General features: G+C 40.9%; 1 protein-coding gene across 1 annotated transcript in view; it reads left to right on the top strand.

The window, feature by feature from the left end:
* The window catches only part of ADAMTS12 (ADAM metallopeptidase with thrombospondin type 1 motif 12), a 146056-nt gene that overhangs the window by 51491 nt on the left and 69133 nt on the right, over positions 1-25432 (top strand). Inside the window, exons 3-5 of the mRNA XM_063180381.1 lie at positions 1073-1247; positions 23090-23286; positions 25159-25242. Of these exons, the coding sequence (XP_063036451.1) occupies positions 1073-1247; positions 23090-23286; positions 25159-25242 (456 nt within the window). The remainder of the gene's footprint in view (positions 1-1072; positions 1248-23089; positions 23287-25158; positions 25243-25432) is intronic.

Genomic DNA, 25432 nt, shown 5'->3' with positions numbered 1-25432 from the left:
AGGCTTTGGAATATTTAAAAAGATTTGAAAATTTGTCTTCCATTCCATGTTTGAATACAACAGCTGCAGGAACAGACTGTTACTGCATTTTTTCCCTCTTCCAGAATAGGCTAAGAGGGGTCCACTGACCACAGCAAGAAAATGAAGAGGAAACACAGCCAAGACTGGAATACCCCAGTCTCCTGTCCCATCCCCAGTGTGGTTTGGGTTGTCAGTAGATCCTTTGCTTTTAGATTCAATATTGCTCTGTATATCTTGACATGGAAGGGGCAGTACAGTGGTTTTGCAGTGTTTGCAGTCCCTGCCAAAACGCTGAGACACAATGGGCCAAGGCCATGCCTGGTTGGAAGTGAGTCCTGGATCATGGCAGAGTGAGGTGTGAAAGGATCCTGTGCGCTCCAGATGTGTATCAAGGGCGCTGTAGCTTTGGCAAGCAGGGAGGCTGATACAGAAGTTTCAGCATGTGAGATGTTGCAGCCTTTTTAGCTGATCTCCTGGATGTTCTTAATGGCTTGATAATTCACGAAAAACTTCTTGTTGCTTCCATTGTAGTGTTGGCCTGGGGGCCAGTGAGGGTTTATGGTGTGAGGCAAAGTTGGGCCATACAGTCCAGCCCATCTGATGGGTTGGGTAATTGATTGTGGGACTGCAGCTGGGAACAGAATTTCAATCTGCATTTATGAAACAGCTTCTATTCCAGTCTTGATCTCTGGGGAATGGATGCAAAACACCAGAAGAACAAGATGCAGCTCTTCCTCGTGCATCATGTTTGTCAAATCATCTTTTGACCTTTTACTGGCTTTGTAAAAATATGAGAGTCTTTGACTCAGTTTCAGGTTATTAGGAAGGAGATACTTTTTTCTGTTTCATTTTGGGCTGTAATGACTGTGAGGTATGAAACAGCCTAGATGTAGGCAGCAGAATAAATACTAAAAACCTGTTGTGTTCATATTTCTCCAGTGTAAATGACTGGCTTGTGAGGAAAGCTTGGGGTTGGTGGTATGAACGGTATATTTATTTTTGTCTTCTAGTACTGAACAGAAGAGATTAACTCTTTTGTGCTTATTTTCAGACTGGATATTTCCATCTGCCCCATGGGGATTACTTCATTGAGCCCATTAAAAAGCATCCACAGAAGGAGGGAACACCCCATCCCCATATTATCTATGGTGCAAATAACCTTCCAAATGCTTTAAGGAGAAGACGGGCCATCCCGATGGAAACGGAACGAACATGTGGACTGAATGGTACTAATTTTTCTGCATTTCAGCCTATTTGCTTTCTGAATCTTTTTAAGCAGCTATTTTCCAGTGGTGTGTGTCTTTCCTTCTGCCAGGCTTTTTAAAATTCTGTTAGAAAAGATTATGCAAAATGAGAGCATCTTAATCAAAACACCATGGGAGCCACCCATCTGTGTTCCTTTCTGAAAAGTTAAATCCTCCTTATGACTGCTGGGATATGTTTTTCACACCACTGATCCTTTCTACCCCTCAATTTTTCTCCAACCAGAACTGTTCAGTGAGTTTGAAACCTGAATTCTTGAGGAGCTTTGGGATAAAAAGATTTGCAGTCAGCATTATTTTTAATAAAATGTTCTCACTCCATGCCAAAGTTCTGTCTTCAACATAAAGCAACTCCTGTCTAGTCCATGGTTTAAATTTAGGATTTCTAGATTTTCTGTGATTGTCAGCAGATTATTTAAAGAATTTTATTTAGCTATTCTGAAAGTGAAGTACAGGGCATCAAGAGCAAGATTTTTTTAGTGGAAGTAAAAATAGCTTGCATATTGGTGCAGTAATACTCAGGATCATGTCTTTTATGAAGACAAACTAGTACACTATGCTGGAAGGGAAGTCTAGAGTGTTGTTGGCATCTCATAATTACAGAATTAGTTCCTTTATTTAGTTAAATAATTTCCTTTATTTATTTCACACCAAGAATATACAGATTTTGTGTTAGCTTTCTGATGTTTGAGGCCTTGGATCTGAGTCTGCACCAAACTTAAGAAAGGCATAGTATTGGTAGGGATGAATCAGTAATTACTTACATGACCTAAGGCCCAAGGTATGTACAAATAGAGCTGCAGAATACACAGGAATATGTTTCTGTCTTTCACAGGTCAGTGGTTCAAGAGAAGTTGGTTCCTTTCCAGGAATGGAAAATGAAAGGAGGAATGTAGGAATTTTTAATCACCTATCATGACTGCTGGTGAAGTTTTACTGCTGAGTAATATGGTTTGGTAAATTAAAGAAGCAAAGAACAGCTTGACCCCCCTGTACTTCTAGTCACAGACCTGAAGTGCACTTCTTGCTTGCTGGCCCAAGGTAGTGCAAAATGGTAACGGGGAAAAAGTGAGAAATTTGATGAGGGAGTTACTCAGTCTTCTGTGATAGTGGGAAGGTAAAGGTGAAGCCATAAGAATTAATATGAATGCTGCTCCATTTTATTATTCATCAAGTGAAAATATGTCTACTTAATAGAAAATAACCCCGGATTTGAAAAAAAACAGGAGTGTCTAAAGGTAATGTTTATATTGGTATCAATTTCAAATAGCTCCCTGAAATTTCATTCCTTCTGATGACTGCTGGGCTAGACAAGAGAAATTAGTTTAGATTTGCCTGTGAAGAATGAGGAAGTTGTTCTTGCCTACTGTTTTCCAGGTTTCTTTTATGGATGAAATAACATATGGATGAAATAACATCTGCATGCCGTAATTAAAAGTGTGGAGAGGACATAGGAGATCCTTGGGAACATGTTGTTTGCTTGCTTTGTGTGATCTGCTTATTTTCTTTCTACCGCTCACATTTGCCTCTTGTATCTTTCTTCAAAGTCATGCAGAATGGGACAGAAAAAGACCGGCTGTACCAGGACACTGTAAAAAAGAGAATAACTTCTCTACATTACTTAGATTAGCTAAGTCTGCTCTAATAGACTTGTCAATTTAAACTCTCTGTCTAATGTTACTCTTTCCAAAGTGACAGAATTATTTCTTGTGATAGTATATTCATTATATTGCACCCAAACAGAGATGGTGCCTTATGAACTAACAAAGTAGTCAGCTGTAAATTATGTTTCTTTTTTTCAAGTCAGCCCTTGGAGGTAATATCTGCTTTTAACCAAACCAAAATCTTGGCTGTCATAAAAGTTAAAGAATCAGTGTGAAGAAATGTATGGGGGTAAAACCATTTCCATCATTACATTTTTCCCCTTTGTTCGACAGCATATAACAATCATAGAATCCTCAAAATGCCTTAACATTTAAGCTGTGTGTTATGTATCCTGGGCTGCACCCAGAGCCCCGTGGGCAGCAGGGCAGGGAGGGGATTCTGCCCCTCTGCTCTGCTCTGCTGAGACCCACCTGGAGCCCTGCATCCAGCCCTGGGCTCCCAGCACAGGAACCACAGGGACCTGCTGGAGCCAGCACAGAGGGGAGACACCAAGATGGTCAGAGGACTGAGAGCATTTTTCACCCTGGAGAAAAAAAGGCTTTGGAGTGAACTAATTGTGGCCTTCCAGTAGCAGAAGTGAGCCTGCAAGGATGGAGAGAGACTTTTTACAAGGGCTTGGAGTAAACGGAAAGGGGGAAATGCTTTAAACTGAGAGTAGATTTAGATAAGATATTAGCAAAAAATTCTCTGTCTTGAGGGTGGTGAAGCTCTGGAACAAGTTGCCCAGAGAAGCTGTGGATGCCCCATCCCTGGTAGTGTTCAGGGCCAGGCTGGATGGATCTCTGGTCTAGTGGAAGATGTCCCTGCCCATGGCAGGGAGTTGAAACTAGGTGATCTTTCAGGTTCCTTCCAAACCAAGCCATATTATCTCATTTCTGAGTAGCCAGCTTTTCAACAGGGATAGAAGAAAGAAAGAATTCAGTGTCATCTTCTGTTGATACTGTGCATTGCCAGAGCAGTTGCTCTTGTTAGAAGTGAAATACAGAAGAAAAAGGGAAAGTGTTACAATTCTTGCTTTCTGTGCCAAATGTATTCACTACTTAGGCTTTAGTGAATACCTTGTGCATAAATAAAATTTAAAGGTAGTAAGTTGACTCTGCCACCTTTTCAGGATTTCATGTACTTCATCCTTTTGGGGTTGGTACCAGAAATCTTGTACACCTATGTGACATCACAGATAGCTTAGAGTAATGCCTTTTGGGATCCCTTCAAGGCAAAGCATTTTTAATTTGCAGTTCACAGTTAATTATCAAAACTAATTCTGTTTTATAGGTTAATTTCCATTTTGTGTTTTCAACTCTCAGCAACTGCTGAGCTGGGGCTTAGCTGAAGAAGAGTTGCCTATTGTATGTCTTACCAAATATTTTAATCTCATGGGCTGAGACTCATCATGAAAGGGTCTGCATTTGTTCATTTGAGCTCTGAGTTTGTTAGGCTTTTTTAAATTAAACTAAGATACTTGAGTTATTTCTGTGACTTACACTTGGTGTATGTTCTGGTTAAAGTTAGTGATGATTATTTCTTGAAGAAGTTGAATCACCTTGATGCTTACGAGTCAGTGCACAGAGTTGAGTGGTGATAATAGAAATCTTTTAGTCAGAAACTACTTTGCCTGTCAGCCAAGGACTATAAGGACTAGTTGCACAGACAAAATCAAAGTTAAGGAATTACTGCAGGGGGGAATAGGTAGAGGATGCTAATCCTCTGTGCAGTCTTTTTCCAGGTTTGTTTTTTTTTTCTTTTGTGCAAGATCTGTGTCTCTTGGAAGAAGCATTGTGCAACAGCAACTTTTAGAAGTTTTACTGTGGCAGCAACTGCATAAATATCAAGGGTTCAACTTGTCTTGCAATAATGTTTTAGAATCACTGACTTTCCTGTAGTCTTGCAATGATTACATTAATTATGTTGTAATTGGTATTGTCTTTAACAGTTTCAGATACTTGGAGAAAAATCAACACAGTAAATTACGTAAACTAAAACTTGTGTTTGTTTTGCACACTTTCATTGCTGCTCAAGCAAATGCCAGCTGACTCAGTCATTAGCTGCATGCAGAACTGAGTTACTAATACTGAAAGCAGCATAACAATACTGGACTCTGCTAGCACCTGTCTCACTGCACTATTTGAAATACATGTGAGAAGTGGCAGAAAAGATAAGTGAAAACTGTCCCTGTGCCTTATAAAAAACCTGTCTAATCCTTTGTGCCCACAGGAGAGGAAACTGAGGATCTGGGGGTTTGTTTTATTCTTCTAAATAGGTATTTTAAAAGCTTGACAGTGCTCTGAGATATAATTTAAGGAAAGAGGAATTTTCCTACCTTCTGCAGAAAAAGAAGTGGCCTCCTATTTCTTCTGCTTGTTTTCATTGCTACCAGGAGGGGACTGGTGCAAGCAGAGGGAATTATTTTCCTTGGGCTGGAGAGAAGGACTGTTGTTCAGAGGGTGAGGGCAGTTAAGTTTATTCAGATTGAAACCTGGTGATTGCTGCAGAGGGCTGTGAAATGTAGCTAAAGAGTGAAAGGTTTAAGGTATTGAAAAAGATCTTTGAGAATGTTTAATTGGAGCTTTAGGTGTAGAATAAATGGTTATATATTTTGCCATCATTTTGGCATTGAAGTATTTGATCAGTCTGAAGCTAGGGTTAATTTGGGTTTGACATGGGCCTCCACCTCCTTGTCTGCAGAGAAGTTACAAATCTTGAAACTTATTTTTTTTGTATTTAGAGCAATTTTGCTCCAAAATTGTAATTGTGATGTGATAAAGCTGGGGTGAAAGAAAGGACAGAAGAGGCTGGCTGCTGTGTGCAATGATGAGGAGGGGAGAGGGAGTTAAAGGAGCAGAACAACATTGTGCAAAACTGTTTTTTAACAGTTTTCCCATCATCACTCAAATTTTAAGTATTTTGAGTGATGATGGCATAATTAATTTAACAGAAATATAAACACCATTAAGCTCTTTCAGACAATCACTACCTGTTCTACTTCCTCTGACTGCAGAACTTTATTCAATTATGGTCTTGCTTTTTGACGATTAACTTGATACTGTCAAAGGCTTCTCTTCAGTTTTTATGCTTGCAAAGTGTACAGTATGAACTAGTAATACTGGCTTTTGACCCTGAAATCCTTTGTTTAATCACTTGAAAGAAGGAGGGGGGGAAAACCCAGGGCAATATTTTATTCTCAAGCGATAACCTATCTTCCTTTGTTTGAGAAGGACATTATGGCCATTGTAAGCAGCTTTGCTTGAACTCCTGGTTGTAAGCTCAGAACTCCTGGTAGAGGTTCTGTACCTTCTGTCTGCTTCTAAAGAAAGTTGCTGATATTTTCCCAGTATTTGTTTATCTTGTATTTAATCACATCAGTTTAATTAGCTCGGTTTCTCCAGGACATGGAGACAATTATTCATAGGATGGTAAGTTGGCACATAGAAATTTAATAACTGAGGTTAATTCAGCCTCAATTTAGGGAGAAGCACCTTTCTCCCTGCATGACTCTTCCTACAGCTGGCTCTTTTAAGCTGTTTATGAGATGCTTATCCTGAAAAAAAGAGCAAATAGGGACATTCAGTCAGAGTGACCTCCATTTTAAAGCAGGTACAACCTAGCAAGCAGCTTGCAGAAGAACGCAGAGTATCCCCTCATCTCTGAAACAGTTTGCACTGAACTGAAAAAAGTGAGTGCCACCTTGTGTGGACAGCAATATTAAGCATTTCAGAGAGGGGGACCTGGGAAATGAAGAACATGAAATTGGCTTATCACAGCAATCAGTGTGACAGTTGCTGCTAATGGGTATTAGAACACTTCCCCCCCCTCCCCAGGCAACCTAATGGAATGAAACCAAAAGATTCTAACGTTCTTTCAGTTTTCAGGAATACATGGGAGGTTTTTTTTAGTTGTTCTCAGTACAGGTAGAGGAAACAGGAATAAAATACTGTATTTTCTGCCATTCTTCCTCTCCAGTTAAATAAGTGAAGAGTCAAAACTAAGGTTTACCCAAGTGGATCGAAGTTTTTGCTGAGCAAGGGCCTGAGATGGCTCAATGCTGGCAGAGTACTGGCACCTCCTTTCCCTGTCCCTGATTGTTTTCTCATTTTCTTCTCTTTTCTGATGGAATTTTACTTTCAGTATTCCACTTGCTCCTGTTAACTGAAGCAAAGTGAATTCCCTAAGTGCTTGTGTTATGCAGGAGGTGGGGAACAAAAATCTGGCAACGCAGGATTGTTGTTATAAGGTCATAGTTGTTGCTTGTCACCACTCTACATGCTACCTCACTCAAAGACTGAATAAATTTTAAAGTTCTATGACAAGCCATTTTTGAAATAATATGAATCGAACCTGTTAAGGAGAGAGAAGTTTTTCTTCATTGTGATTCACCTGTCTTTCTGTTCAGTCACTGTGCCACTGGTTTGCTAGACCGTGCTTGCTCACTGTATTTGCTTTCGTATAGTTTTAAGGGTAGTCTGTGATCTCTTCCATTGAAGAGATCTTCATTGAAAGTTTCCTTAACTGCTCATCAGATTGAGGAGTCTCAGTCTGCATCCAGACTGACTTAATTCAGCATGTCTAACAGAATACTGTCTTAGAGGAATATATTGGGCTCTTGCTCTGTACCTGTAGCTTTCCTTATCAAACTGTGTGTGATGCTATTGCACTTCTTGAGTTTAGCAGTTGATTTGGTAAACAAATGCCTTGGGAATATAAATGTTGAATTGCTGCAGTATTGATTTGGAGAGCAATAGTGCACTTTAAACTGTTACATATTGCATCCATCCCTTTCACTTTTGTAGAATAACAATGACCTTGAATAATTGTAAACCACATTTTCAGAGGTGAAATAGAAAACTCAGAAAGCCAGGCTGCATTTGGTTTTGTTTCCTGCTGCATTTCTGATGCAGGAATTTGAAAATTTGGTCAGAACACTTCATCCATTAACAGAGTAGTATTTGCAGAGATGTTCAGCCTTCAGTCTGGTTAGAGCCAGATTTCTCAGTCATGCTAAGCTCCCTGTGACCCTTCTAATAAGAAACTATAATTACCTTATTATTTCAGGGCAGATGACAGATTTCCAGTTCTTAGAAGTGCTGGACTCGTTCTGTGGGGCTGATGAACTGATATTGGCTCAGTGTTCAGAATTAGTTTCTCTGGAGTCATATATCCTTGATGAGCCTCCTGTTGCAGATGACCTACTTTAAACAGGTGTCTGAGTTCAGATTTTCTGCATGAAACGCTATGTCCTTGCTTGTGGCTGTGTCCTCTACTCTTTGAGTCCCTGAACTTGGATCCATTTGGTGTGTTTGGGGAGACACCTTTGGAGCAATTGCACTTCAGAGATATTCATAATATTCCTCTAACCATAGGTTTTGGCTTTATGGTTAGTTGGGAATGAGAGGAACTTGGGAGGTTATTTATTCTATCCACTACTACTTCCGTTAACTTGTAAGCTCCCTCCTTTTGAGGGATAAGTGAGGCCCCGTTTGCATTTATCACACACCATGCACAATTGCTTGGGCTGCACAAATATCCTGCACCCCTGTGGTGTTTATGTACTGTCCTGAAATAAACTGTATGTAAATAAAAAGCTGGAGAGATGCTGTTCACTGAAAGGACATGTAGATTACACACTTTTTTTTTTTTTCCTAATAAATGGAATTATCCCAAAGAATTCATCTTTATGCAAAAAAAGGTGGACGGGAGATTGCTGTGCTGAAAGATCTAGAAAATGTTTTTAGTTGCTGCCCTTAAATACTGCACTTGTTTGAAGATTTTGTGGAACTATTTTCTTGCATGTCCAGATTTCTCTATGAAAGACCATAGGAGAAAATAGTGATTTCTTTCCTCTCACAGTCTCATTTAGACTTATCACTTCCCTTGCAAATACTCAACCTAAACGTACTTCAGCAAATGGCATGTAATGTGTCTTAGCTGAAAAAAAGGTAGGTGTTCCTATGCTCCTTAAACAGCAGTGATGAGGTCTTTGTACACATAAATTAGACTCCTACAGAAAGTCTCTTCTAAACTGTTCTAATCAATTTCAAGAAACACTGTCCCAGAAATAATCTTTTTGCAAAATAAAAAGTCCAAAGTTTTTTATGTCCTTTATTATTCTTTCTTGTAAAAAATGTCTTGGTCTAATACTTGGCTCTTTTGCAGAACAGCTTCTGAGTTGAAGCTGCAGATAGAGATATTTTCATATTTTAAATACTTTTAAAACACAATTAAAACACAATGTCAGCCTGTCTCCCATTCTGCCAAAGTTGAAATTAGCAGCAAGTTTCTTGCCTGCCCGAACTTTAAAACAAGCTGAATCAAGATCCTTCCTCTCTGATCTGCACTGTTGTTGGTTGAGCCCCCAGTCTGGGTTCCCTTCAGCTCTCTGGAGGTTTTGGATTTGAATCAAACTCTTCTTTCAAATACTGTGGTTTCAACAAGGGATCATTCCTGTCATTTTCTGTATGATTTGCTTGACATTATTTTCCTGATGTTCTCCAGCTGAAACACTCACTGAACCACTCTCTACTTTGTCACATTTTCTTTTCAGCATCCCAGCCGCATCCATTGCCCATGGTGAGATGCTTCTGTCAGTCAGGTCTTCCTCAGAATAACTGGAAGATGATGGGAGAGTTGAAATTTCATCTGTCAGGGTGGTCACAGCAAAGAAGGGCAGTAAAAGAAGGGAGTTTCCTGCAAAGCCTGGACTGGTAACATTAGTAGGCAGCTGGAAGTTGTCCAAGCAGAGATAGCCTTTATATTGGGGAATTAATTACTAAAAAACCTCTTCCTCAGCTTAGGGTTGTAACTTGGTTATCTATTTTATCTATTTTTTGTATATTTTTGCCTCCTTAAGCTATAATTATCTGTACTGTTTTCTGGTGAATGTGAACTGGATGTTTTTTTCAGCTAACCTGCATTTTTCCCTCTTTCTGGTCCAATGCATTTACATACCTTTATCATCTTAAGGCTTCCTGGTGAGAATAGTAGTCAGGGAATTTTTGCAAATAAAAACTGAAATTGTCATTTAAAAAAAACCCCAGAGGCTCAGTGTGTTGGCAGGGCTTTGTTTAATTCTCTTTCCATAGGAGTAAAAATTTCAAAGTTCAAACCCAGTTCTCAGCAAGCACTTTCAAACTCCTTGGCATTTAAGTTTTGAAGCGCCCAATGCTCCTGTCTGTGAAGGATTCTGGCATAGTTTTCTGTAAGTAATGAACACAAGGAGTTCAGTTGATTAAAGTAAAGCTGGTGTTACTGGTGAACCTCCAGTCCATGCATGACAGAAATGCAAATAAACTAACGGGCTTATGACATCCAACAGGTTATAGTGCCTCTGACAGTCAGTCTCTAATAGGAAACTGGAATAAAAAGAAAAAGTCACCCTTAAAACTCTGGCTAAAATTGGAAACATCCTTTAGCCCTGCAGTGGTATTCACAAAGAGCTGAGTGGACACAGCTCACCTGAAGCTGGTGTTACCCCAGCAGGGTAGCTCATGCAAGCTGGTGGCAGGAGTTATTAACCTCTCACGTCAGAGGTGCTGTTGGCTGCCTCCCCTGAGATGATGAGATTTATGCTGTTCCTCCCCTTGCTCCTTCTAGGAGTTTACAGATGCCTCTGTCAGCTGCCCCCAGCTGCAGGATCCAGTCTGTCCCTGCTCAATGTCTGTTGTCTGTGTACAGGTGCCTCTTCAGGGGCTCAGTCAGACAAATGAAATCTTTTCCCAGCTTGGAACAGGAGAACCTCAACAGTCATCTCAAAATGTTGTGAAGCTGGATAATGTTGTTATCAGGACTTGCTTCTAAGGATAGAAATTGTTAACAGCAGTGTGTGCCTAAGATTTTCAAGATGTTAGCATAATTCATTTTGGTGACTGACCAACCCCTTCCCTTCTTCAGGGGGGATGTTCTCATCTGCAGGAGCTGTGCTTTAAGTGCTGATGTTTGTAGCAGAGGCACAGCAGGGTTGGGGCTGAGCCTGAGCCTTTGAAGGCTGTATCGCTTAGTAACATCATCTGATAGTTAAGACATTTGGCCTCAGCCAGGGACAAGGAGGCCCCTCAAAATGCTTTTTTCTTTGAGCACACTGGTGTGATTGGTATTTTAAAGGCAGTGGAGAAATGGAATGGAAAAAACAACAGCTGGTCCAGAGAAAGGCCAGATGAACTCTGTTGTGTAAGCCCAGGCATAAGAAGGTTATAGCATAAGCAGTGTTATAAGAGTGATATCATATCAAACCTTGAAAGAATATAAGTTCAGGATATAAGTTTCAGGATTAATTCCAGATTGCCTTTCTCTTATTTTTTTTAGTAATCTAATCCAAAACCGAACTAATTAAAAGCCGTTTTATAACTACCCCTTCGAAGACTATTCTGTTTGTCTTTCTATAACTGTTTCTCTCCACATCACAGACATTATGCTTTAATTTAGTTGGGGTACTTTTCACTTCTTGAACTGTGGTTTGTACATTTAAAACTGAGATGTCAAGTTTCAGGAATTATGGGTGAACTAGAGTAGCTATTGTTGATGAAAAATGAACTTTGGTGCAGGGAATGTTTATTTGATGAGGTGCTTTCTTGAGAACGTGGCCTCTGTGTCTGCAGCATACCTCAAGCATGAAGGTCTTCAGATAGGTGCAAAAAGCCTGGGAGATGGAGAAAATGGAGCTCAGAATTTCACTAAGTTGATACCTGTTAGTCAGTGCTCCCCCCTTTCCCATCTTCCTTTCAAATTTCATCTCATGTGAGGGTGCCAAGAGGACTGAACGGCCTACAGTATTTTATGGAAATGTGTATTTGTTTTGGATGTTTCTAAGGATGGCTGATGAGGCAAGGAATAGGATCCAGGCATTCTCTCCAGCCTTCACCCTTGTTTATACATATTGGCTCATGCTCATCTTGCTCCTCACAGCCCTTTCATAATGAAAATAAGTCATGATAGCTTTGAGTGATGTCTGGGAAAAGTGCTGTTTTCTTCATAATTTCAGAAAAGCAAGGGGGAAAGAGCAGTTTAAATTTAAGTCTTGTAAATGTGACATTACGAGTCAAGCCTAAGGGCTTATGCAGTCCATTAGAACAGCTAATTAGTTCTGTTATAAAACAAATGGCATTACCTATTTTCTTGCTCTGTTAGTTCTAGTAAATGATTTCTGAATGTTACTATCAATTGGCATCTTTAGAGTGATTTGTAATTTTTAAGGTTTTTAGGTAGTAAAACGCAGTGGTAGCAGATGAAGTGGTTAGAGATGCTTCTCTTTCAGGCTTGGGTCTTGCTACAGAAATTGATTTGGTACTGCCCCATTTCTAAGACCCTGAGGTGAGAGCAGGATGGTGACAGAGACAGAGTGGACGGGGTGAGGCAGACGTAGCTGTCAGATAAAATGTGTTTGCCAGACCCTGTTGGATTACCCTTTGCATTGGAAGCACAGCTCTGCTTTATTTGCTCTCTAATCACACTTCGTGGTCCAATATGTGGTTTACATGCCCTCCTCAGCATGGAGGTGCTGTTTCTTCTGGATCTGCAGAACTTTCTGAGCTTGCAGTTAGCAACCAGCTTTCTGCTTTGCACGAAGAGAACAAAGGGGAGAGCTGAGCATCCTGTGTGTAGAGAGGGTTGCAGTGGGGGTGCAAAAGCTGCTGGGGGTGAAGGCTGCAGGGAGCACAGCTGAGATGGCTCTGGCAATATGGGAGTCTCAGAAAAGGCTATTTTTCTTTGATTCTCACATGGAACTGGCACCATGGCCTGAATTCTGTTGTGTTTCAGCCTGTCTGCTGGGCCATGCCCGTTGTGCTGCAACAGGTTCCATAAACTTAGCCTTAGTGAATTAATGAGCAGGTACAGTTTGTAGAATGGGATCATTGGAGAAATCCTGAGAATGTCAATAACACATAAAGTGGCTGATGTAAGTACCAAATCTCATCTTCGCTTCACTAAAAGCCAAGGACACCTGTTTTTCCCATGAGTTTCAGAGCATTTGTAGAACACTTATTACTGTCTTGCTTTCTAGCTTTTAGAATCACTCTCAAGTCCTTTTAGTGCACACTACCTATTAACTGTGAAAAAAGTATTTTTGAGAAAAAAAAATGTGAAAAGGAATGTGTTTATACCAATAAGCTAAATAAAATGCTGAAATGCAGCACTAAAATAAAATCTGGCAATTTGTAAAGGGACCATAATGGACCTTCTGTTCTTGGATGACTGAAATAGTTATGTTTAAAAGTTATGGGTAGTGATGCAAATGCTTTATATCTGGTTTTAGAGTACATTTCTTCCACCTTCTTGTCCCTCTGTGTGTTTTGCTAACAAATTGTATGATATATTTTCTTTGCTGTACTACAGGTGCTTCTACAGCTGACATAGAGAATACCTTCAGGTTAGTTCTGAAAAAAGCAGGAATCTGTCTTCCTACTTAATAGAATTTAGATAAGATGCTAGAAAAAGGGGGGAAGTTTAATCTAGATTCTTTTTTCAACATTCTCCTGCCCTTTTGTGTTATAAGTCAGATTTTCAGGGCAGCTAACTGACAATTTTTAACCTATTGATTGTAAGCCCAGGAAATTCTCATTACAAGTGCTCAGTGAAATAACCACATGTTTATTTTACTGGATGCCTTGTTAATTTATGTAAGAAAATACATCCTCATACATACATAAATATTTAGTCAGTGAGGTCAGATTATTTCTTAGTCAGTCAAATCTGCAAGTACAAAGACAAACTTCTATCTGGAACCATTTTTTAAAGAAAAAAATAATTTTATCTGCTTTATGCTTAGACTTGAAATGATATATTTCTATCTAGGGCTTCGTAACCGGACTACCATGTTACAACTGGAGAACTCTCTCAAATCCATGTGTTTTATTCTGAATTATTGACTTATTTTTACATCTGAGGGAGTTACAGTAGATAAATCTGTCTTGAAATCTGGCCTATGTTTTTGTGGTGGCAGTTCCAAAAAGTAACGGGGTAATAGTGGGGATAGTTTCAACTAGGCTCCCCAATTCCTTTGCATGTGCATATTCAGTAACCTCTCTGTTAACATCTTGAAAGAGATTGTTTGAAATATGTCACAGTCAAAGCCGTACTTTTTGAAGGCTGAACTAGAAACTTTTATTTCTTATAAATGTGAGTGTATTTGACTAACTGAATGATAAAATACACAATCCAATACTAATCCAATGCCAGAATATGTGGCAGAAACCTGACACTGTAAACATATAAAATAGCTGCAAAATCAGGCAGTTCATATGGTGAACATAAAGACATGATCTTTAATAACTTTGCCTGAGAAATTGTATTTAAAAGATGCCTGTGGTATACTCTACAATGTGTGTTCTGGTTCGCCATGTAACTTCTTTATATGTAAGGCAAGTGCTGAGCTGGCATTTGTTCTCATTGTGGAACACTGTGGATATTCATGTTCACCACTGTTCCCACACAATGAGATCATGTTTGTGCTAATCACTGAAATACTCCAGTGTTCTTTGGCATGGCAGCCAAGTAGCATACAGCTCTCTTTGTGAGTACATCAAATTTTCTCCGTCTCTTGCTCAGAGCGGCCAGATCCTGACTGCTGAGAGGAATGGCTGGGCTGTGCCTCTGCCATGGACATTCACGCTGTCACAGCAGGTCTGACAGGCACAGCTATCTGCTTGCTGGTTTTGACTCTTAGAGCTGTTTGGAGATTCCTGGGGGATGAGCTGAACAGCACTTTCCATGCTGTCTTTGGCCCAGAATGAGTCTGAGCACAGTGGAGGCGTCAGGGCAGAGAGTGCTGACATCTGAAAGAGAGTTGGCCTGAGAATGGTGTGAGGGGCTCAGATGCTTGGACTCCTGTGGGTCACAGCTGAGCTGGAACCTGGCCAAGTATTCAGTGAGGAGTATTGTTTGGTGTTTTGGGAAAGGAAGATGTGCGCTTAGGGAAGGAGGTGCAGAAGAATGCTGAAGATCAGGACAAGGAGCAGTTCAGTCGTGGGATGACGTGAAATAGCTTTAGTTCATCAGCCATGCCTTTCACACATAGTTTCTAACCAAACTGCTGAGATTCAGCTTTTGTGAGGGTGAAGCTGTGAGCTGGAGCAGTGTCTCAGAGTGCAGGGAGGCTGCATGCTCTTCTGGGACCACTCAGCAGCCTGGTAATCACAGAAGTGGTAGCATCGCCCAGCTGTGCTGTGCTGCCTCTGTGTGTTTGCCTCTGACTTCCTTCCTATCCCTCCTGGAGAGGAGGCAGGAGCAGCTGGTCCCAGCTGGCTCTGCACTCATCATTTGCAAGCACAGAGAGATGCAAGTGGCTGATTCTGCTTTATAACTTGAAGAGAAATGATGAGCCAGTGAGGAGTCCCTGTGGTGCACAGGTTGGGTCTTGGGGGCCTAGAGGAGGCCCTTAAACCCACTTAAATTTGGGATTCTGCATGGGGTAGCATAAGCAGGCAAAACAGTGCTGGGGGTATGTTAAGATCTGATTTGTGAGAGATGGTTCTGCCTGAATGAAGGTGCAAACAAGGCTATGTGCTGAAGTTAACAGTGTGGATCTCATTTAACAATTAATGTGAGGTAGAGAAATAGAGAGAAGTAGAAGGGATGAAGGAGGGTGAGATCAAGCAGAAGATAGTCAGCACCTGTGGAGTGAGCACCATCCCCTTGATCCTTCTTCACCTGGCGTCCTGGAGTACCACTTTCCTACAGCCCAAGTTCCAGGGAGCCACAGGATGGTCACAGATGGTGTTCCCACAACTTGGGGTGATAAATGGATGAGCAGGTGTTTCCTTTTCCACCATTTGCCACAGGAGGAATTTTTGTCCGGATGTGTTAACCACAATGTGCTAACCAGATCCTGCCTCCAGGCCTGGAATAGCACCTTCCAAATTCCTCTCTTCTGTGCTTAATTCAGGTTCTCACTGTGGTGATTTATCTTATGGCAAGTTCCATCTGTGGCCTTGACAGTGTTTGAAACAGGCACCTGTACTCCTTAAGCCCTTTAAACATAGTGGTTTTGGCATGAAGAGGATATTACAGAGAGCATTTTGCCAAGGGTGCCTGCGTGGAGGAAGACCTTCCTCGGTTGTTGCTGAAAGCCAGTATGGGCCCCTTGGGTGTATCGAGCCGCATTCTGTCCTCTCCAAGGAGGGGCAGTGATATACTGAGGTCTTTGCAGAGGGCTGTTCTTAGATTCTGTGAGCTAAACAAGAAAGCACGTGTGAGCAGAAGCCTCTTGTTTTTCTGCATGGGGAAACCCAAGTTCTCCCCTTCAGTTCTGCATCAGTTTATCCCTGGTAAAATCTCAGGAAAGCCTGGCTGAGGATGGACCAGTGGGGAAGAAAGCACATTACAGTTCAGAGCAGAGAATTATGCTGTCATAGCTGTCTCCTTTGCTACTCTTCAGCTTCTGATTCTGTTGGGAACAGAACAAAATGTTTTTTCATATTAGGATTTGATAGGTATCAGTGCTGTAGGGGCTTTGTTGTCTGATAAAAATGGAGCTGCCAATTTCTGAAGTAAAAGGAAATGCACAAGTTTACTTAGAATCCATGAATCCAATGTGATTATTCTCAATTACTCTTTCATGAGGAGATGACTGCTAATACTTATTGGGCTTACATTCAATTGGTCTGGTGAAGTTTCCTATGAATGCTATAAGAGGCTCAAGTTGCTTTTGTGCAAGAGAAATGACTCTCCCCAGTCCTTGTGGCACAGCACCCAGCCTGCTGCTATACTCACAAACTTATTAAAGCCAGTAGGTGGAGGCCCCTTTGAGCTGCCTCCAGTCCCTTTAGAGGCTGGTTGCAATCTTCACAGCTTGAAAACCACATTCTCTGTTGTGTGAGACACTCTTAAAGAGCAAACCTTCCATGTAAAGCATTCACAGTGCTCAAATCCTTGGAATTACAATCTTTAGTAGTCCCTTCTTGTTCTTTGCTTCTTCCAGCGTAATTGTTGGAGATTTTTTCTGGCACCTTTCCTTGCCTTGGTGTTCTGTCCTCCATTCCTATGGCCTTACCAGCTGTTGGAGCTTGGCATTAGGGCAGCCTGCAATGAGTGCCTTTGTGAAAATCCCTTAAGTGATCTTCAAGAACTATTGGGCACTCCAGAGGCCTGTGCTGCCAATTTCTGAATCCTGCTGGTTCATAACTCGCTTCCTATCCATGAAGCCCCATAAAATATGTACCCTTTGAATGTTTCAGCACTTTCTTTCACTGCTGAGTTCCCTAGTGCCAGCACAATCTTACCTGCAGCATACAAGCTAAGGGAACAGAGTCACAGAATCTTTTAGGTTGGAAGAGACCTCTAAGATCATTAAGTCCAACTGTTATTCCAACAGTGCCAAGTCCACCAGTAAACCATGTCCCTACGTGCCAACATCTACATGTTTTTAAATACCGCTGCCCTGGGCTTCTTCCAGTGCTTGGCATGCCTTTTGGAGAACTTGTCCCTAATATACAACCTGAACTTCTGCTTGCTCAGCTTGAGGCCATTTCCTCTCATCCTGTCCCTAGTTCCTTAGGAACTTCTCCCTACCTGGGAGAAGAGACCAGCTCCCACCTGGCCACACACTCCTGTCAGGGAGTCGTAAAGGGTGATGGGGTCTCCCCTGAGCCTTCTTTTCTCCAGGATAAACACCTTCAGCTTCCTCAGCTGCTCCTTATCAGATTTGTGTTCCAGACCCTTCCCCAGCCCCATTACCCTTCTCTGGAAACTCTCCAGCATGTCCCCGTCTTTGTGGTAATGAATAAGAGATTGTAGCCTTTTACCCTTGTTCTTGGTCCTGACTGCAGCTGGTTGGTGACCTCTGATTGCCAGCATGTAACCAGTTTGGGGGTTTTTTTGTTATTATATTAATTAAATTTATGGAACATAATTTTTTGGAATAAAAATATGGAACAGAAATTCTTGGAGTCTGATTCAAGAGCTCCTGGATACTATTTGGAAAACCAAACTGAAAATCAGATAAACACAATGCAGAGACAACTACTTTAAGATATCACTCCAAGGTTTTCTGCATAAATTTTCTGTGAATGAATTTTTAGAGAGACATAAAAAGAGAAAGATTATTAATAAAGCCCGTATGTTTTAATTCTCATTTTCATCATAATGGTACCTCAAAACTGCATTTCTCTATTATTTTTAGGTTAGCAGTTCTTAAGTTATTTGGCAAGAGACATTATTACATAGATATAATTCATTGGGAGTTTGTAATCTGCAAATTTGTTTCACAGTGAATGTATTTTGTTTTAGATAATACTTGTTTTTCTTTAAAATTTAATAGAATCGTGCTGCAAGTTAAATTGTCTTGAGATGCCATTTTACCAAGAGCTAGATTAATTCATAGAAATGTCATTTCTAATCCATTTCATTAATGTTTTCACTAAAATAAGAGGCACCAGACACTAAAGTTGCCAAATGAATGAACATGGAAAGTTCAAATTACATAGAGTAATGTACTCCTAGGAACACATCTGACACAGCTATAATTTTTAATTGTCCCTTGTTGTCTTGGGTTTAATTCCTAAGTAAAAAAATAAGAACATTCAGTCAGAAGGACAATCTTTGATGCAGAGCATTGGCAACTTCAGGCATATGTCTCCCACGATATTGTTCTCTGTGTACCTCCTGATGCCCAGTGCATCTATCATTCCATCTGTACAGCCTGAGTGGTAATGAGCAGCAGACACTCAGCAGCAGTATCTGACTAAGTGCATCAGTCAAGACAGGTCCAGTTTTAGCTTCATTCTACTTCAGAGTGGTGTGACTTCACTGTTTGATACACCGTGTTTTTGACAGCAGGAATGTCAAAGTTAAACAAACCTTGCTGAGTTGTAAGCTTGCTTTCTCTTTGCTTGTTTTTGCTGGGACCTGGGGGATTGTCAGCATGGGCTTGTATGTGATTAAGGAGCTGTAATAGTTTCCTGTGTGAACACTTCTTCACACTCAGAAAGCATTTGTGTCTTAGCTTGGCCTGTTTTAGAAATGCTTGTAAAAACACATGGTTTGGTTATCTGTTCAGTTTTAAATTCACACGCTCGCTTCCATTTTTACACCAATTTTCCCATTATGGCATGTGAGTCCTTACTCTCACATTGTCATCATCCAGACTTAGTTTTGTCAGATCCTGTCTATAGAAAACTACGTTGTTTATTTCGGGAGGGGAGCAGGGAAGAGGATTGCTCACTGCATTTGATTTGTAAGCAATTAGCAAGTTCTCGCTAGTAGTAATGAGTAGTAGCTAGTAGTAGTAAGTAGATCAGCTATGGAAGTTGCTCGCTTTGTTATGAGTGAGAGAGAGTATCCCTTGTGGAGTGACTGTGCTTCAACACAGTTTAATGACCTCTTGAAAAACTCACCCCTAAACGGTATCATTTTGTTAATACTTAAACTAAAGGCATGTCTTAGAACAAAGTGAAGGGTTTTGAAAGAGTCATATGTAGCAAGTTATGAACAGTGTGGAATTTATTCGTCTAGCATCATTCACACCTCCTCTCTGGGCTTGTAGTATTTTGACTGTGAACAGTATAAGAGTGGCAGAAATGACAGAGCTCTTGCGCAAAGGGAAGGGAGCTGAGAGTAGAAAGTGAAGACGCAAATCATTTTGTGTGACAGTCTTCACTTGGAGAGTTCTCCTCTACAACTCAGTAATCCTCCTCTTCTGGGAACTTCCAGACATTTCCCCCTAGCTTCTGCAAAGCCCTGTGTACCTCCAAAGACATTGGAGGCTGGCGATGTGTAGTTAGCACCTGGAGGTCCCCTTGTGCTGCACTGTACGCTGCATTCTTCCTTGAGAAGTACCAGCAGCAAACAAAGTGGGAAAAAGCTTGTTTTATGGAAATCTCACATAATGCCTTTAAGTAAGGTGAGTCATGTTTGCTCTTTTAAAGAATTTGGAGTGGTAAAAGACAAGCAGACATTAACTGCTTAACAATCAAGCTCATGAATGGGTGAGTTATTCTAAGTGAAGAAGAACTTTGGTGGAGGTTTTTAAAGTGAGATCATCTATAGTTAACGATTAGAAAGGTACTTTCTTACAGAGGACTGGCAAAGAATGTTGTCACCTGATGAAAAATTAAATTGATTTGTTAGAGGGTAGAGCTTTTTTTTATATACACAAACCATGCAGCTTTAAACTGTCCTGAAGAAGCTTGTGCAATACTGCTTTTTTTCTTATATGGGTGAATCTTACAGATAACTCAAAATCTTTCCTAGTAACTGAAAGTTAAGGGCCTTTTATGTTGTTGTTAGTCAAGTACGATTTGTAGGGTAGTTTCAAGGGATGTTTTTATTTTCACTAAAAATAATTTGGAATTTGATCTTAAAACCCAACCATTTTGCTGAAGTTTATCAGCCATTTCTATCTAGAAGCTGATGAAATGTTGTAATCTACACTGTTGCTTCTGATTATGCAGTCAAATATCTGGATATCACATATCCATGTTGGGACATGGTATGTTACTTGTTGGGCTGCATCAGTTTTTGTAATGAAAGCTTCACATCTGCAAAATTATCTCTCACAACAGCTAGAAACTTCTGAGTGTTGCTGCTTGAATTTCATGTAGTTTGTTACCTGAATCTCTTACCAGCCTTGTTTTTGTTTAGTCTTAGACTGTCCTGGCTACTCTCTCAGCACTACATTCCTTTTCTGTTCCTAAGGACTCCAGCACTATTCCTGTCTGTGTTATACCTCTTCTTCAGAAATCCATGGAGACCCTCAGGGTAGGAGTGCCCCCTTTCTCCCTTCTGTTTCTTATGGAATGAGCTGTGCTCTGGAGTTATGATGGAAAAGAGGTTTTCCCCAGGCAGCACTGTTCCTAGTGTCAGGCCATTCCTTGCTTCTTGGATAGTCCTGAACTGGTGGACTCCCAGTCAAGACTTCCATGCCTGGACAACAGGGTACCTGTGATTTCTCAGTAAATCTGAAATCACTTGTAACACTTTTCTCGTTGAAGGTAAAGTTATTTAACTTCACAGCTGGATGGTTAAAAGAGACAGTCAAAATTTGGAGAGACATAAAGGCAGAAGTAGAACTGTCCTTTGTAGCTGCCTGTATTTTAGTGTGGCTCAGGAGGTTATCCTCTCTGCTTTGTGTAACTAAAAAAGCTGCCAGGAGACGTCACACAGTGGGGATCCATCCTTAGATGTCACCTCCCCAGGTGACACACCCTGCACAGGAGGTTGTCCATCACTGAGGAGAGTTCTTTCTGCAGAATCCTCTGGCTATCTGGCATTCATTTTCACCTCTTCTCAGATTTTCATACAATACAGAGCCTCATTCTTAACCAGGACTCCAAACATTTCCCTGAGGGCTGTTCACCACTGCAGTCCCTATGACTTTAAACATTTTTACCTCCACTGCTATCAGCTGCCCAGACAATTAACAATACTTTTTGCTAGCTGTAAACAGAAAACCTGACAGCTGGCCTGAGATTTTATTTGGCCATAAACAAAGCACTTAACCAGCAGTTTCAACTGAGTTTTTTGTTCAGATAGCTGTGGGGAAGGTTTTTCTCAGCACAAAACCCTTAAAAATGTAGATAATGAGAACTGTGCTTCATAGAAATAAGAATGCTGAAAAATGTGCAAATGTGCAAGGGAGGTTAATGAATACCAGCTCATAAATAGCCCCTCATTGGGGAGATGATTGCTGTAACTGAACAGAGATTGAGGGAGACAGCTGGAGTGGTGCTGCAGTGGGGGTTAGTGGGGTTAGGGTGCAGGTTATAGCAGTGATAGCTCACTGCTGTCGTGTACAGGACACTTGAGCACGGTGGCTCAGTTCTAAATGTGGTCGGTGTTATTTTGTTTATTAATGTGGCAAATTTCAATTGCGCACATTATGTGTTATCAGGATTGAGGCATCCTTCAGGCTTACGTCAGAGAACACTTTTCTGAAAACCTGAATATATAAACCATCTTTTACACCAAGAGATACGCACATCCGGTGGTGCCGCGTTTTGTTAGGTACACAAGATGCCGTGATTGTTCTGTCTGTGCTTGGATCTGAAGGGCAAACAGCTCATTCATGACAAAGGTGTAGCTGGTGTGAAGGGACCCAGCTGCCAGGTCATCCATTCTTCAAGGGCAGAGTGTCTGGGTAGCTGCTCCTCAGCACTGGGAACTGGACATGGAGGTGATGTTGGATAACTGTCCCCTGCCCCACAGTCATGGAGGTGATTCTGGAAAGGCTGTAAGCCCTTAAAGCTGCCTTTCTGGCCTGTGGATGTGCCCCATCTGGAATTAGGACATCTTCTTTCATGAGTGAGATGACAAGGGACTACTGCAGTACATGTAACAGAGACAAGTGCTCCTGATCCTTTGTAGGACTCAGGAAATCCCACCACTGTAGTAGCATTTCTCAGGGGCATGGGTTGGAAAAATGCCAGCAGTTGCTGTAAAACTGGCATCTCATTTGGTTTTTAGGCCCTGCATTATTTAAGTTGCTGGTATTTCCCTGGTAACATGGACAGCTGGCATTCCAAGCTAGAGTGAGTGGAGAGGCATTCGCCCCACTGAACACAGTGCAAGGTTGCTAGCAACCCTACAGAGCAGAGACTTCTTCCTGAGAAGCATTAGATGCACAGATCCCAAAATTACAGTGGAAGCCGTGTCTGTCCTGTCATTGGGCAGGATGGCAGCAGGCAGGGATGCCGTGGCTGCCCTGCTGGTATTTAGATGACACCTGCTGGTCAAATGTCCCCACTTGTCACGGATATTCTCCATGCACAGAACAAGGCATTCTTGGATGTGCCAAGAATGTATTGGACCTAATGTGCCATCCTAATGGGAAAATGAGCTCCTTTGAAGAAAGCATGTCCCTTATCTTAAACTATCAGCTGATGTCTTTGGAGAGCTTAGATCCAAACCACAGGAGAGAAACTCCTTGAAAAGGGCATCCCCAATTCAATTTTTTTTTAGCTTGGCTCTCTCTCACAATGTTAATCCCTTGTGTTTGAGTGGAGTGACTTTTTGGTGCGTGTTTAATCCGTCTCAGGAAATTCAGAATTTCACTGGGCAGCGCCCTTGGTAGTCTGGTGTGCCTTTGGAGTTGCCTCTGCAGTGGGTCAGGTGGGTGGCAGCCAGAAAAGTCACTTCCAGCTAATATCATGCTGTAAGTTTTACAGCTATACAGTTCAAGCTTGAAAATATTTTCAAGACAGAATTGCTTTTTGCTCTTCCAGATACCCACAGCTTTTTCAAACAGCAGCAGCATCGGAGGGAGAGATGGGAACAAAACCACGCAGCTGCCAGGAGGGTTTCCCGGCGCTCTGTCAGCAAGGAGCGATGGGTGGAGACACTTGTGGTGGCAGACAGCAAAATGGTTGAATATCATGGGAGTGACCATGTGGAGTCATATATCCTCACCATAATGAATATGGTATGTGCAATGTTTTGGGGTTTGTGGGTAGGCGAATGAAGCAAACCTGAATTTGATTATGCTGCTGATCTTCTAACAGGTCTGCAGTGTTGCTCATGGAGAAAAGCGTAGTATCATTAATATATATGAATTGAAACTCTATTTTTAAGTAATTTTTTACTTTGTATTTTGTGTAGGCACAATTTTTCTCTGGATTTATGCGAGATAAGTCTCATAGCTGTAAATGCTAGAACTAGCTTTCTTTTCACTGAAATTCTGTCTCCCTTGGAACCTATTTCTCAGTGATTTCAGATTTTTGACAGTGGCAGAGAGAAATTCTACAGGTTTTAAGTAGACAAATTCTTTCACATATTTGTGGATGAGAAAGGTACACAGGGAGCCTGCTGGAAATTGTAGTCACTTTGCAAACCATTTTAGCTTTTTTTAAACCAGCTTGTTACTGTTTTGGTCATAAATCCAAACAGCAACATATGAACTATTATGAAGGAAGTTAACTGTCCCAGTTGAAGCCAATACAGCTTTTTTTTTCCAGATAAGTATCCTTGGAGTACAAAGTTCACATTGGAATAAAGAAAAGTTGAACTTCAAATGCTTTCCTTTGTGGCAAGTTTCCAAGTAAAAGTGATCCTGGGAAAAGCCATAACATCTGCCCATAGATATGCCTTCTGTTATTAATACCTGTTATCAATATTATGTGTATCATGGTAGATATTGAGCTTGAGAGTACATTGAGGATGCGTTCTGTCTGGTTATCATAAAAATGTGCAATATTTGTGGAGGTAATCAGAGTGTAATTCTAGCCATGGTGACTGATCTGTCCTGTGAGTTTATACAGTATGTTCCCAGCTGTGCCCCAACTTGCTGCTGAGGCAATGAGCCTGAGTAAACAGGTGCAAAGGTTGTTCGAGCACGTGAGATTTTGTCCACACAGGGAAAAGTGCCTGGAATAAAACCCAGTCATTATCAGGTTCAGGAACAAACAAGACTCGACAGTCTGACCTTAGATATTAGGGTTGTTTAGAATGTTTCAATTTTCAGTAGAGTACCTTGAAAAAGATCCATATCCAAATCAGACCTCTGTAAACACAATTTCGACTTCATTTTGGTATTTCTCCTTTAGTGATCTTCTCCATAACAGTTTTGACCCAAAGACATTCCATTTTGTTCATCCGTATTTCCTGTGATAGATGGCATAGGTCACATATAGATATGTATAGATACATTGTGATTATCTTCTGCTCTGATTCCTTTTCCTCCTGCCTAATTCAACATTTTGATGATGTTTATAACAATTGGGTCACATTTTTGCAGAGTTCAGTTCTTGTTGCTTTTTATGTGGAGTCTTTTTTGAATGGAGTTGTTATCTTTGCTTTTGTACGTGTCATCCTTTCCTGTACTCTGAGAACACAAGAGTAGCCATTATTCAAATAATTTCTCTTTGCCTAGTACTGACTAAATTTGCTTTTTTGTGAGAGGATCCTGTTTATTTAAAACAGGACAATTTGATATGCTGGTTTATTTGCACCCTGAATGTACCTTTCCGCCAGTGTTGTGTTACTGTAGATGTGTTCCTTTCTGCTAGTATTTTTTAATGAACTCAAAGATTTTTGAATCTTTTTAATCTTGTTTGGGCTTTTGCTCTTTAGCTTAGTAGCTTTAGCCAAAGGCTGTATCATCATCCATTAGGCAGAGTTAGCCTTTGCAGTAGTTGTCATATTTTTGAATTTCAGTAAACTTTCAATGATTTGAGAATTTAAAAAGCAAACCAATCCCCAGATCAACAGTATACTAGAAGCAAATGTATTTTCTCTCTGAAGTTGTGTTCTACTGTAGAGGAATCAGTTAATCTCATGTCTCCTGGCTCTGGCACAGGTCACAGGGTTGTTCCATGATCCAAGCATTGGCAATGCAATTCACATTGTGCTGGTGCGGCTCATCCTCTTTGAGGAGGTGGAGGTAAGGTTTTTATTTACTTCAAAATATCTCTTACAAAACTTCTGTGTTCAATGCACTGAGCTGTAATTATATTTGCTTAAAATAATGTTTTAAATTTACCCTGTTAAAAACCACAACATGTCCGTTTTTAGGAGAAATGGTGCCCTGCATAGCAAAGTATTTTAACTGATGACTTCGGTTATTTCTGCAT

This window comes from Melospiza melodia, chromosome Z, assembly GCF_035770615.1.
Source record: "Melospiza melodia melodia isolate bMelMel2 chromosome Z, bMelMel2.pri, whole genome shotgun sequence".
NCBI classification, from domain to species: Eukaryota; Metazoa; Chordata; class Aves; order Passeriformes; family Passerellidae; genus Melospiza; species Melospiza melodia.
This window is presented reverse-complemented; position numbering and strand designations above follow the sequence as displayed.